Source organism: Athene cunicularia (genome assembly GCF_003259725.1).
Source record: "Athene cunicularia isolate RWA chromosome 1 unlocalized genomic scaffold, athCun1 chr1_part1, whole genome shotgun sequence".
NCBI classification, from domain to species: domain Eukaryota; kingdom Metazoa; phylum Chordata; class Aves; order Strigiformes; family Strigidae; genus Athene; species Athene cunicularia.
The window spans coordinates 35,735,119-35,749,333 of record NW_020799091.1 but is presented as its reverse complement, the minus strand read 5'-3'; the positions used below and the strand labels follow the sequence as shown (position 1 = coordinate 35,749,333).

At 37.4% G+C, this 14,215-nt stretch overlaps 1 protein-coding gene across 9 annotated transcripts in view; it reads left to right on the top strand.

Moving 5' to 3' along the window:
- DIAPH3 (diaphanous related formin 3) overlaps positions 1-6,357 on the top strand; it is a 240,273-nt gene extending 233,916 nt beyond the window's left edge. For 5 of the 9 annotated variants that reach the window (XM_026851886.1, XM_026851876.1, XM_026851848.1 and 2 more), the window contains one exon: positions 5,667-6,357. In XM_026851886.1, coding sequence (XP_026707687.1) covers positions 5,667-5,923 — 257 coding nt within the window. In that variant the 3' untranslated portion in view covers positions 5,924-6,357. Of the gene's footprint in view, positions 1-1,966; positions 2,013-5,666 lie in introns of all 9 variants that reach the window. The other 4 variants (XM_026851912.1, XM_026851903.1, XM_026851894.1 and 1 more) reach the window with 2 other exon arrangements.
- The last annotated feature ends 7,858 nt before the right edge of the window (positions 6,358-14,215 follow it).

Here is a 14,215-nt window from a genome sequence, read left to right as displayed (position 1 = left end):
TGCAGCCTTTCAAAATAAGAGTGTATCTAAGTAAATCTCAACTATGTGAAACATAAGCCATTATTGCCCAGTTTATATCAGAAAAAGTATTTCACACTTAGAAACTGTTTTGCTTTTTTCCTTGTGCCTTCAGCAAAGCACCAGGGATGCCTTATACTTTGGTGTTGACAAGGGAACCCTTTAGGAACATCTCCAGACTAACTTCTCAAAGGCTTCTGTTTATTTAAATGGAGCGTATGGGGTTATACACTGATATCCTCATAAGGCCCATGGTATGTGACCATTGTCTAAATTACTTGGTAAGGTTGCTTTGGGAGATGCATGATGATGTGGTCAGTGTAATTAGTGGAAGATGGATGGGACTTCTGGACTGAGGCTGGACTGCTGGAAACATTCCAGCTTGTGAGAATGCTATACAGCTGCATCCAGAAACAGCACATCACACTGCTGTCAAAAACACATGCTCTTTTCCCCTGCTGTTTTGCTGGGGAAACATGTGCATGCAGCAGTGATGTGCTGTTTTACCTTTCCATTGACTTTCAGTTCTGTGCATCAGGGACAGGAAAGCAGAGACAAACTACGGCACCGCACTGGGGATCCAGCAATGAGGATGATGGCTAGGGTTGTTACTTTTTCCAAGCCACAGGCAAGTCATGACTTACAGTGTAAAAATAATTTGCATTGGTGGTGAGGTTAGTATACGTGGGCTTTAGAAAATCTCAGCATAGACATTGCTTCAGGAATATGATGTAGCACATGAAGCACAAGCAAGAGAGATCAGAAACATTCCACTGGGTTTCTGAGCATTTTTCCATGTTAACTTCATAAAACATGTAATGAGGTTGTAACTGCAATTGTTCTTTCTTATGTTATGATTTTGTCATGCCCCACATTGAGATGTATGACTGTAATACAAGCGTATAATGCCACATAATGCAGTTCTCCTTATTGTATTTGCAACTTTATTTATCAATCGGTGTACGAGTATTTACATAAAAACTAAATAGGTCCTTAGTATCAAGACTTTTATTGAGAAAGTATGCAATAAAATAAAGCTTTTTAAAGCCCTTTTTATTTTAAATATTTATTAGTTGTTTTTTTAAAAATCCATATCTCCAGTGAGTCTCTGGCAATCCTTTTTAATCTCTATTAAAGGTAATACAGAACAGTATCATGCAGGATTTAAAAATCTCCAACTGATCATGTTTTGCTTCCCCAAGTTCACAGCAGGCAGGTCTCATGCTTTTTTTTTAGTTCGCATGCTAGTGCACAATTTCCTTTTTCAGAATATAAAGTATGTAGCTTTTAATAGATTATAAGCATATCTTTATAAGTTATTCTATGCTAGGACACCATTTAAACTATGGAAAGCTATAAAGCACAATTTTCTGTCAACTGAATTTCCTGAGCATTGCTGTTAATCAAAGTAATTTTAAAAGACTTGTATCTAAATGACAGCAGCTATTTGGCTCTAGGTTATGTGAATATGATTTTGCAATGTTTTTGATTAACAGCAATGTTCAGGAAATTCATAGCTGCAAAAAATGAATTTTAATAGGTCTGAAGGACCCATAAGAGTTAGATATTGAACAAGGGAAAGAAAAAGACTTAAATGTCATGAAAAGTGGACACTGAGATTTTAGTAGTGTACAATGTGATCTCTGCCTAACCCATGCCTGGAACATTCAGTAGCCATAAAGTCAAAACTATTATAGGTAAATATCTTCTCACCCCAGCACTGAGAAAATCTAAATGTGAATTCAAAGTTGGGGGTTTTTTTGCTTTTTTTTCATCCGCATAGTGATTGTTATGTTACAGGTAAATGACAAGGTTTTGATTGCTTAAAGTGACTGAATATTAGAAACTTGTCTCAACTACTTCCAGTAGATACATCAAATTAACAAGTTCTGTCTTTATCCAGTGATTTTTAATATCTGATTTCTTTTTGTCTTGCTACTGCCGGAAGGTACACCTTGCTACAGTAGGTGGACAAATAGTGCATCTCCAGAAATGTAAGCTTTCTTCTTAACAAGACTTCATGTAGATGTGCCTTTCCATCAGTAGTTTTCCTTTAACCTTCTATCACTTTATTATACTAAATTATTTAAAAGTTTATTTGAACTAAGGTGTCTAAGCATGTAAATGTATTTATTTTATTCTGCAGTTTGTTTACTGCCAAAAGCACAAACCTGATTTATGTACATCCATGATATAATGGTTCAAAACAGTTTAGGAAAAGTCTGGTAATATCTGCATGGTTTGTGGATTTTCTGTGGGTACCTTTGTTCTAGAAGCACAGGATTAAAATGGTGGCCAATGTCACTAATCCATCTCCTTGCTGTTGCAGGCAGCCATATCAATATTGTCTTCAGAAACAGCCTGAATTCCTGCTTATAACTGATTATGGTTTTTTGTTCTCACTTGTATATATGTTCATTCCAAAACTTTATGACTCTGATGGTTCAAAAGGTTTTAATCTCTAATAGAAATATATTAATGGCTGTTCATTCTTGTGCTTACTTTTTCAGTTACTCTTGACTTGGGGCTTTTCTTGAAAGTAAATAACTATATGCTTTATAGCTTTTATCACACTGAACTAAGGATGTCCAGATCTTCTACTGTTGTGATCAAAGTTACATGCTAACCTGCCGCAGCAAGGTGCACTGGCTTTTTTAAACCCCTCACCTCAACAGTTATAGGTTGAAAATACACTTCCTTGGTTTTACCACTATAGCATAGGTGGTGTGAGGGAGGTGTGGTAACAATCCAAAATCATGACAGTGGAACGGATAGGGTACCAAATCACCAATGCATGCAAGTTTTGAATCAGTGTGTGAAGCAGTAAGGGTGTTTAAGAGTTTGGGGTTAACACAAATTAATTCCTGCTTGATTAAAATAAAAAATGGCAGGGTAGACATTAGTATTTCTGAAGAATTAGTCAGACTTTTTACCTTGCTAGTGCCTAACTCATTTTAAACTTTGACTTAAATGGAAGTGATCTTTGATAAAAAAAAATTACACCAGCAGCATATATACTTCAAGTATTACAGCAGTTAATTCTTCAGGAGCATATTTACCAAAGTGAAATCTAGGACTGTAAGTAAATATGCTTTCTGAGCCAGGCCTAGCAAATTTCGGTGTTTCTGAATGAGATTCACAACAGCCAGTTTACTAAGCAGGCAGCCGCCTGTCTACACATCTGCAAATACTGGACATGCACTTAGGCATAGCAATGCTAGATGGAGAAGTTCCTCGACTGAAAGAACATACACAGTAAAGATGCCACCTGATTTAGGAAGCAGCTCTATAACAATTTCAAGATGATAAAATTGGGTTTAGATAAAATGTGTGTCCAATTTTTTTTTTTTTTTTCTACTGACACTTAGTTGCTCAGTATTTTTGTAGCATGGCTGAGACCAAAGTGTTCTCATTATCTAGGAAGTGCTGCTAATCACTAACGTAAAGTATTATGCATTAAGAACTTGACACACTGATATTTCCAGTGAGTCGTAACATCTTCACTGCCCAGGAGTTACAACAGATGAAACAAGGACTCCTCACACAAACTGGCCAGAGATTAATTCACTTCCCTAGTCCCATTTCCCATTTTGCAGGACCCCTCATTCTGAAGGGAAAGACACTGGTCCTTCAATTCAAATGTTCCACTCATTAGTCTGTGCCTAGCAAGTCACAAATATCAACATTATTGCTGATGTTCTGAAGAGGAAAAAAAGACACAGCTGTACGCAGCTTTACTCAAGTCACTATCTCCACACAACAATTCCGGATTGTAGGCAGCAAGTTATGGGACACACCTTTCTGCAAGTTTCAAAGCAGGACAAAAATTTAGAAAGATCCCACCAGCTACTACATCTTAATAGCGAACTTGCAGCAGTTCCCTGCTTAGACTATTTCTGTCCTAAATGTCAGTCTAAAGCACCTTACTCTGCCCCTCACAAACTATGAGAAACTACGTAAATATTGTTGGATTTTACTTGGAGGCCTTGGTTCATAGGTGTTCACCACCTTTGTTATTCAGTCTAGTTCATCATACCTAATTGACCTTCATGCTTGGGTATTTTAGGGTGAAGACTCTGCTGAACTGTTAAAGTAGTTAAAATGTGGTTGTTGGTACTCTTGAGAAGCTTACTTTCAGTGCCTAATTTATTTTGCCTTTTTTTAAAGTCCAACACTTATACCTTATCTCTGATTATATGACATTGTGTTTTCTTCTGCTTTAAAAAAATGTATTGATTTTCAGAACACCAAGTATTTTTCCCACTGCCCTTAGACTGAGTGTAAATTAGAAGGGCTATGGTGCAACTAGTATTTTGTATATTGATACAGATAGTATGATTTCATCAGCCTTCAAATATGTATTCAGAATCAATAAATATAAACATTTAAGTAGAATGGGATATTTAAGACTGTACATACCAGCAATATTTTCATGATCTATGATGAGCTTATTATATGTAATTATAATGATGTGTTCATACCTTATCTTTAGCCTGCTCTGATTCAGGAAAACTGAAATGTGTGTTGCTGCATTGTCAGGGTCAAATTATTTTCAGCTAAATACGAAATTCAGATTTTAATTAAGAATTGTTTATCTGATTTAGAAGATGATAGAAATAAGGTACTTATTTTCCTCCACTTGCCAAAAGGTGATTGTACTTAAAAAATTTGCTGAGATTGTCCAAGAAAGTGTGTAAAATTCTCATCCATCACCGAGAGCCCCTGGTCAGGGAATGACAGTGCAGTAAATATCTTCAGCAGCTGCCTTTTAATGTACAAGCTGTTTTCGGTAGGAATTTTCAGCACTCACATAAAACACACTGTCATGAGTGACTGCCTGTGCTCCAAAGTCATTACTATTGGGATGATGGAACATCTTTCAGCGAATAACCAAAAAACTTTAAATGTCATGTCAAGTTTGTTGAAGCCATTTTCAAGCCTTGCTCAAGGTTACATGAATATTGAGTACACCTGTTTTTAAAAAGTTTGAGATTTATGAGAGGGACCACTCATATGCTGGTTTTGAGAAGAATCACTTGATTGGAGGGGGGGGAACAAAAAAAGAAATCTAACATCAGTCCAGCAAAGCTCCTGAATATTAACTGAGTACAACTTCTTGTGACAGTCAATGCCAGTGATGTTTAGCAAAAAGTAGTAAGTTATGCAAATTCTTAAAACTACTTAGCTGCCTAAAAGATCACAAGGGAAAGAAAAATTATTACAATGGATAATTAAATTGAAGTAGATTTTTAAATGCATTTTAAAATTTGAACAATTAAAAAAGTATGTAGGAAATTTAATTAACCAGATAAAACTTGGGAAGTCACTAAGAGGTGCTGAGTACTCTGTTTTCTGTTTGACTCCAGGAAGAAAGGAGGATCCTATCAGGCTCTGTCTGTGATTCTGTAGGAAATATGGATGCTAATCTAATGAATTCATGTAGTCTGTATCACTTCCAAAGGGATCAAGCCCACTTCTTTTGAAATTATAATATTTTTTTTGTCTTGCCTCCATGGCAATCATTACTCCTTCTAGTACATCATCTGCGTGTAAAATTTTGGCTGATCAGGAGGTCTTTTTGTATTACAAAATATTGAAACTGAGTATTTTAATAGTGAAACAAAACTTGTTTGCTTTATCTTCTGCAGAGAATCAGAAAGGACAACTAGAGACGTCATGTTCACACCACAGTACCAGTTTAAACTTGACAAGAAGCCCAGTCACCAAAGAGGTTACTTATGATGTGGAAACAAGTTCTGCAGCATGGAACAGGGCTGTTGGGAGAAAGGAAACCTGTCATGGAGAAGGCAATAAAGAAAAGAAAATAGATCGTATCAGGTCTCCTTCTAAAGGAGAAGCCATTCCAGAGGTAGAAGCTCTCCTGGCAAGATTGCGAGCACTGTAGAATAGTCATATAAAGGATTAAAACGAAGCTTAAAAACAAGCTGTAATAGCCTACATCTTTAAAGATACACTAATTTTCTACTATTGACATGACATACTTCTGAACTCCTAACTTCCCTGTGGATGAATGATCTACTTATTGTTTGCAAGACTGTACAATACGGTATTATGGTGTTGCATAACTGCAAGATGATTTTTATTATGTGTTTTTACCTACTTAGCATACAAAAAATATCAGAAGAAAACAGATACTAAATTATTCCAAGTCACAATCCTTTTATTGGACAAACTGCTGACCACATGTTTTGAGAGCTTCTCAAAATAAGAATATCTTTTATTGATAAATCATCATGCCTGGGAATAAGGGTCAGTAATAACGGAAAAAGTATTCTTATCTTTTCTACTGCAATTTCTATACTTAAGGTGCTTCAGCAATTATAGTAATAGGAAATATGTATCATATAAATCAGCCATATTCCAGTTTGAGTTCATGAAAGAGCACCAAAGCTTGCTGAAATATATATGTATGTACAAAATGGAAATCCATGGACAGTAAACAAAAAATCTATGCAAATAATATACTTTATGTGTGATTAATATATCACTGCTGTTAAGCTTAGTTATGATTATTATATCAAAATAATATATACAATTTCTGTGATTGCAAGGTTTTGCAATTGTATCCAAAGTGGGGAGAAATATCTTTACAGTTCTTTACCAGTGTAATATTTTATCTTTTCACATGTGAGTTAATATGTTTCTATAAAAGGAACATGTAATGGGAAAGGTTTTTACAATTGGTTTTTCACAAACTCATTTTCCAGTAGTCCGTAAAGTCTTATTTGCTGGCACAATAGGAATCTTGCATATAATTGCATCTCTTTTATCGCACTGTCATTGTACCTTGTTACATGTTCGCTATCATATTTATTAATTGCACATCATAAAGAATTGCTACCAATGTTACCAAGTAGGAAGCTACTATTGGTATCTTTGGTCCATTATTTAAAGCTTCCTTATTGTAAGAGTGTATTAGTTATCTAATATCTTTCTTCTAAATTACTCTATTTTTCTTTACAAAATGCTGAAAAATATGTCTTTCAATAAGAGTCAGTTACATGAAACCCGTGTTTCAATGCTCCAGTGCTTTTTATATCCTTGTTGAAGTTGCCTTCATACTTCCTGCACTAAACATTAATAAAGTTAATTAGAACTTGGAAACTGGACCTGTTTATGCATACTGCATGGAGGGTTTTTCAGCCATCATGGGAATCAATCTCATGTTTCTGGGGCTGTTGTAACTCTCATTATACACTCTAATTACACTTCCTGCCTTAGCTGAAAAAAAGTAAGAGGTATAAACAAAAGTTAGGGAAAAATACAGAGAAATCCTATCAGACTATCTTTTCTCCAGCTCTCATTGCAAACAGCGGGCAAAACTGTCATATAACGGCACCTTTGGTAACGTAAAATCACACAGAGTTGACTGTAGAATTGGGGCTTAATGCATCTTCAGTGTATCACTAGAAATACAACTACTACTAATTGTTTCACTAAGGTCTTCTGCACCTCCACTGTTAAGACTTACTATCCTTGTTTTACAGGGTGCAGTAAAAATTACTGTCTGCAATTTAGAATATGCTTGATTAAATAAAACGGTGTTTGAGACACAAAGAAAATGTATGTTGAAGGAAAAAAAAACATTCACTGGATGTCTTCAGTTGCTGAGGACATGCTAAAATAAAAGGGTCAGGAGTAGAGAACCGTCTGAAATATTAGCAGGATGACCTTCCAAGTGAAGGTGGAAGTACAAATTCATTTTCCAGAACACAGTGAACTTGTTCATTTGAATTAGTGGATAATAGTCCACCACAGAAAACTGACAGTTCAGGACACTACTGCATAGTTTATCAAGAAATGAAGAGTTACAAAACTATCTTATCTACTGAAATTTCCAATGAACAAAATACCACAAGCAGCCTAGCATCTTCTGATTTGAAAACCAATATTTACATTTAAAATTATAGATCTTAAGCCACCTTTCCTTGAAGTTTGAGAAGCTTTTAGAAATGTATTCCAAGGCTTTTAGTCCTTCTAAGACACTGTGTTTCTGAAATTAATCCTTTCAAGCAGCCATCAAGTTAATTCACAGTTTCTTTTGTGTAACTAGAAAAATAAAAGCAGCTATGCTTCTTAGAATCCATGTAAATACAGCATGTAATTTTTTTCTCCTTTAGTATTTCTTTGTACCATCATACTTTGATATATTCAGAGTTCAAGTGCACAGTCCAGTTGAAATGCACAGTAAGTTTTCTTTCTACATTTCATCTTTCTTTAACTTCCCTTAGAAGCAAAAAAATACACAGGACATTTTTGATAGGAAAAAGTGTTTGTATTGCCTAATGAGTTCAGGTAAAAATAACTTTGAAAGTATCATGTCTGTATTCTTTTTCTATGCTTTTATGTTTTTATTAAAGTCAAAACTCAGCTCCTAAATTTTATGGAATAAATTATTTACATTTTAAAATTAATTCATTTATTCAATATGAAATTTAAAGTTAATGCAATCTAAAAATACTTAAGAGTAGAACTTTAATGGTGTGTGTGCTGGTTATTTTTAGTAAGCTATTTTTTAGTAAGTATCAAGTCTGTTCCTTGAACTGGGGGATTGAGCTATATACCACTTGTGCTAGATATTGATGAAGGTTTCACATACCATGCAAAACCCTCTCTTTCTGTAATTCAAACCTGTAAATTAAATCCTTATAAAAAGAACTTCCTGATTTCTTCAAACATGAGTGTTCACATAAAAGCACTAGAAGTAATCTTGCAAGGTACATTCCACTGCTCCTTCTCTACCTGAGCAGCAGACATAAGGCAGAAACACCCATGGCTTTTCTTACTAGTAAAACTGTAAAATTCTAACACATCTTTCTGATTCTTCACATTCATTTTGGATGACTTTCGTTTCACTCAGTGGGCTGGTTTTGTCTGGGCTAGAGTTAATTTTCTTCACAGCAGCTAGTATGGGGCTGTGTTTTGGATTTGTGCTGGAAACAGTGTTGATAACACAGGGATGTTTTAGTTACTGTTGAGCAGTGCTCACACAGAGTCAAGGCCTTTTCTGCTTCTCACCCCAACCCACCAGCGAGTGGGCTGGGTGTGCACAAGAAGTCGGGGGGAACACAGCTGGGACAGCTGACCTCAACTGACCAAAAGGATATCCCAGACCATATGGCATCATGCTCAGCACATAAAGCTGGGGAAGAAGAAGGAAGCAGGTGACATTTGGAGTTATGTCATTTGTCTTCCCAAGCAACGGTTACATGTGAAGGAACCCTGCTTTCCTGGAGATGGCTGAACATCTGCCTCCCGAAGGGAAGCAGTGAATGAATTCCTTGTTTTGTTTTGCTTGCATACACAGCTTTTGCTTTACCTATTAAACTGTCTTTACCTCAACCCACAAGTTTTCTCACTGTTACCCTTCTTATTCTCTTCCCTCATCCCACTGGGTGGGAAGTGAGTGAATGGCTGTGTGAGGCTTAGTTGCTGGCTGGGGTTAAACCGTGATAGACAGTAAAATAATTTTGATACTACATCAATTTTTACTTTATACATAAACCATATTATTCACAGTGGTGATCTGAATTCATATGTAATATTGTAATGTTTTGACCTTCTCAAGATATGAATGTTTGTGATGGGTACCTTCAAGCTGCATACAGCAAAGCTTGACACCTGGTTTATAGACCATAGGTAACCTACTAATCTGTGTAAACCTAGAAGGAAAAATGATGGTAGCAATTTTATTACAAAATAGTTCAACAGCATTAGAGGTGGTGGCTGCCAGGAGATGTAATACTACTATGAATCAGGCACGCCGTTAAAGGAGCATGAACCTTCAACCTGAAAAAAATCGTAGTTACTTTTTTGTTCCCCATTAATTATGGCAACACTACTGCTTAGGAGGCTGAAAAGACCACATGTTAAAAAAATAGATGCAGTTGTTACAAACAGCTTTACTCCAACACACAGTTTTCCTTGCTTTACCTCATATGAGCAGTCCTCAGCCTGGCACATGCAAAGTCACACTTTCCAGAACTGAACGAGTTAATGCTGAGCAGCCTGAGGTACTGTAGCCCTTTAGACTTTTATAATAAAGGCTGAAAAAGAAGACATTTGCTGCTAACACTTTATCCACATCCATTTCTAATGAACAGGACCAAATTATAATTTTTACACTAATCTTTCCAAGCATTGCAATACTCGATAATTATAAAACAAATGGGCAACAAGCAGGGGTCAATAAACCCTTAGCTGTGGCACCTAAAATGTTATACTAAGCAACCAGGGTCAAGTGAAAGAGCTCAGGAAAAAAGCAATTACATGACAACATTGTTTTCTCCAGAACAAAGTAAAGCATTACTATACATTGTCTTTTTTTTAATGCAATGTGTGGGTTTTACGCAACTGAAATGCAGCAGAAAAATAACTTCACTTAAAAGTTTTATTACCTGTTTGTTTAGTTTTCTAAAAATTCGAATTCTAAAAAGAATTCAATGAATTGCAGATTTTATCAGTTTTCCATCTAACTTTATGCCAACATTCCTATATGTAACAAATTAAAAAATTAACTATGTCACCAACTATTCAATTTGCTTTAAATTTTTTTGGCACATGAAGCAAGGGCATTTTTTTCCTTTCCAGATACACCTTCTACATTTCACTATTGTACGTTTTACATGAAGTACAGTATTAAGACTGGGACTATACATCTCACTGTAAAACCATGCTAATAAAGCATTATGGTCACTGGCACAAATGAAGAATAAACAAGAGGTCATCCAGATAGAATTTTTCTCTCCCTCCCAGCTACAGAGGTAGCCATTAAGTTTCATAAGTTAGCTGAGTACATTTTAAACTCCTCTGTAATTTTATTTCAGTAATGTAGGTTTTTGTGATCCATGCAAAGGCATACACTGAAGAATTATTAAGGGAAATAATTTCTGGCAACATACCAAAAATACACTGAGCAGATGACTTGCATGCAACATCAGCCCTATATACCGTAGGAGGCATAACACTTTAATATAATCCAAGCAGAGGCAGATAAGGTATTTCACTCCACTGAAAGAAAATAGTTCCTTTCATCTAAATGAGTCTATTCCACTGCTGATACCAGTACTGTGTATATTTTGAGAGGGTAATATCCCCCTATTTTAAAATCTGTGTTATATTAGCCAGAAAAATAAACTATGGAAAGAGAAGTGCAGAGACTAGGAAGCAGAGTTGATTAATGTGCTGCCTGGTTTCACTTCTGGGACCTGAAATTGCATCTAGTGCAGAATGAAGCAACTGGGGGGGGTGGTGGGGGGGGGAGTCTGATGTGACATCTTTAAAGGTCATAAAGGAAATGATGGTGGGTGATCCAGAGTTGGTATGGCCACAGGTGTCTTGTCTATTCAAAGATATATATCAGAATATCCTCAGAATAGCAATGCTGTTGGGCTGTTAGTTGTCAAAGGCCTCAAATGAATAGAACAAAGGAAAAATCTGACAGAGATAAATATGAGCGCCCATAAAAGCTTAAGAATATCCTTGTCTTAAATCCAAGCGTCAGTCCTGCTCCTATTCACTTTGATAGCTAAAGGAAGAGCATGAGGAGAGAGAGGAGTTCACACAATGGTCATACCTCCCTACTGCCATACTGGAAAATACTGTTCTTGGTAGCTACTACAGTGGCTGAGACAGAGTAGGTAGCACAGACGGCAGTCGTGCCCTCCTAGTGTTTCAGACAGTGGAGCAAGCTACAGAGGCCATGGCCAGCAAATGTGGGCTCAAATCATGGGTTCACAATAAAACCCCCACAGTTCTACAGCCACACATTAAGCATAATAAACAAGATTGTCTTCTAAAATGTTCATGTGTCAAAATGGCAACAGAATATGTGCATACTGATGGCTTCAAGTCTGGTGGCTCCATGCAAGCTACACATTCATAAAGAACATTAATTCTCACTTATTTAGGCTTCTCTGTTATAGTAGTCCAACCTATAATTGAAATTTTCAGTCCGAAGCAAGCCATGTAAACTTTGCAGTCTATAACTGTTAGCAAAAAAAAAAAAAAAAAAAAAAAAAAAAAAAAGCTTTTGTAAAAGCTCTGCTTAATTTGTTGCATTTTAATGTGAAGGTTGTTGCACACAGTTGAAAACACGCAACGCAACAAGACTCTTTCCATTAACTAAGACAGAAATGACAATTATGCAGTCTGTTGATCGGATTTTTTACTAATGAAGGGTACTTTTTGCTAATGGATAGGAAAGCAAAGCAGTCTAGTCAAACAAGTCACCTTGATAGTACAAAGCAAGACCCATCAATTTTGCACACAACTTCTTCAGTAATGAATTTTGGAGCACAACCCATCAGCATCGCTCCTGAAAGGCAACCACTGAGGTAGAGGAACCACAAAAAGTGGTTTGAAATGAAAAATGAGACAAGAGTTTTACATCCCTTTAAAAGTGGAATTGATTATGATGAATTTTTCTCCAAGGTGCCTGGGCACTGCATTAAAATGCTTAGACAGAAAAAAATATGAGCCTGCTACGTAGTTGGTGGCACCTCGCCATTTTGTGCTGCAGCATCACAGTAAGATAACTGGAGTCCTATCTTCATATCTATCATTGAATCCATTGTCACTGTAGAGAATAAGAAGGTATAGTAACTATACTGGTATACTGGTAAGACGTTTTTTTTTTCACTTGGAGTGTAACAGGTTCTAACTGTCAAACCCCTTCTGAAGCCTCATGATGACAGGGGAGAAAAGCCACCTTTCTCCCTGTCCCCTCTGCAACAAATGTGGGGCATGCTGGTCCACAAGGAACAGAAAGAGCTCTCATTAACTTTAGCTCCAAGAATAAATTTTATTCCTTGATTACCAAATCCCCTAAGAGGGATGAGAAGTTCTTATTTTTCTCAGCAGAACTGCACGACAGTAAAACTTTCCACAAACTAATAAACAGTTAAAATTCAGTAGCACCTAGGTAGAATATTGAAATCAGCAGGCAAGAACAAATTAAGCCCTTCCTGAGAAAGGCTGTGCAGGATAGAATCACAGAATCATAGAATCGTTTGGGTTGGAAGGGACCTTAAAGATCTTCTAGTTCCACCCCCCTGCCATGGGCAGGGACACCTTCCACTAGACCAGGTTGCTCAAAGCCCCGTCCAACCTGGCCTTGAACACTGCCAGTGACGGAGCATCCACAACTTATCTGGGCAACCTGTGCCAGTGTCTCACCACCCCCATGGTAAAGAATTTATTCCTTGTATCTAACCTAAATCTACCCTCTTTCAGTTCAAAACCATTACCCTTTGTCCTATCACTACAATCCCTGATAAAGAATCCATCCTCATCTTCCCTGTAGTACTTCCCTTTGAGCACTGGAAGGCTGCTCTAAGGTCTCCCTGGAGCCTTCTCTTCTCCAGGCTGAACAACCACAACTCAGCCTGTTCTCACAGGAGACATGCTCCAGCCCTCTCATCATCTTTGTGGTCCTACTCTGAACTCAATTCAACAGGCCCATGTCCTTCTTAGGCTGGGGACCTGAGCTGACCACAGCACTCCAGGCTGGGTCTCATGAGAGCAGAGGGGGAAAATCACCTCTCTTGACCTGCTGGCCACGTTTCTCTTGATGCAGCCCAGTATATGGTAGGCTTTCTAGACTGCAAGAATACATTGCTGGCTCATAGTCAGCTTTCCATCCACCAGTGCCCCCAAGTCCTCTGCCAGGCTGCTCTCAATCCACTCATTGTCCAGCCTGTATTTGTGCTTGGGATTGTCCCAACCTATGTGCAGGACCTTATACTTGGCCTTGTTCAACTTCATGAGGTTTGCAGGACCCCACCTCTCAAGCCTGTTCAGGTCCCTCTGGATGGCACATCCCTTCCCTCCAGTGTGTCGACTGCACCACACAGCTTGATGTCATCAGCAAACTTGCTGATGGCGCACTCAATCCTACTGTCCATGTCACCAACAAAGATGTTCAACAGTGCCGGTACCAACACCAACCCATGAGGAACGCCACTAGTCACTTCTCTCCACTTGGACATTGAGCCATTGACTGTGACTCTGAGTGCAACCATCCAGCCAAAATGGCCCATCTGTCAAATCCACATCTCTCCACTTTAGACACAAGGATGTCATGCAGGACAGTGTCAAATGCTTTGCATAAGTCCAGGTAGATGATGTCAGTTATCATTTCTTCCCTTTCCCTCTCCAATATCTTTAATACTAAATA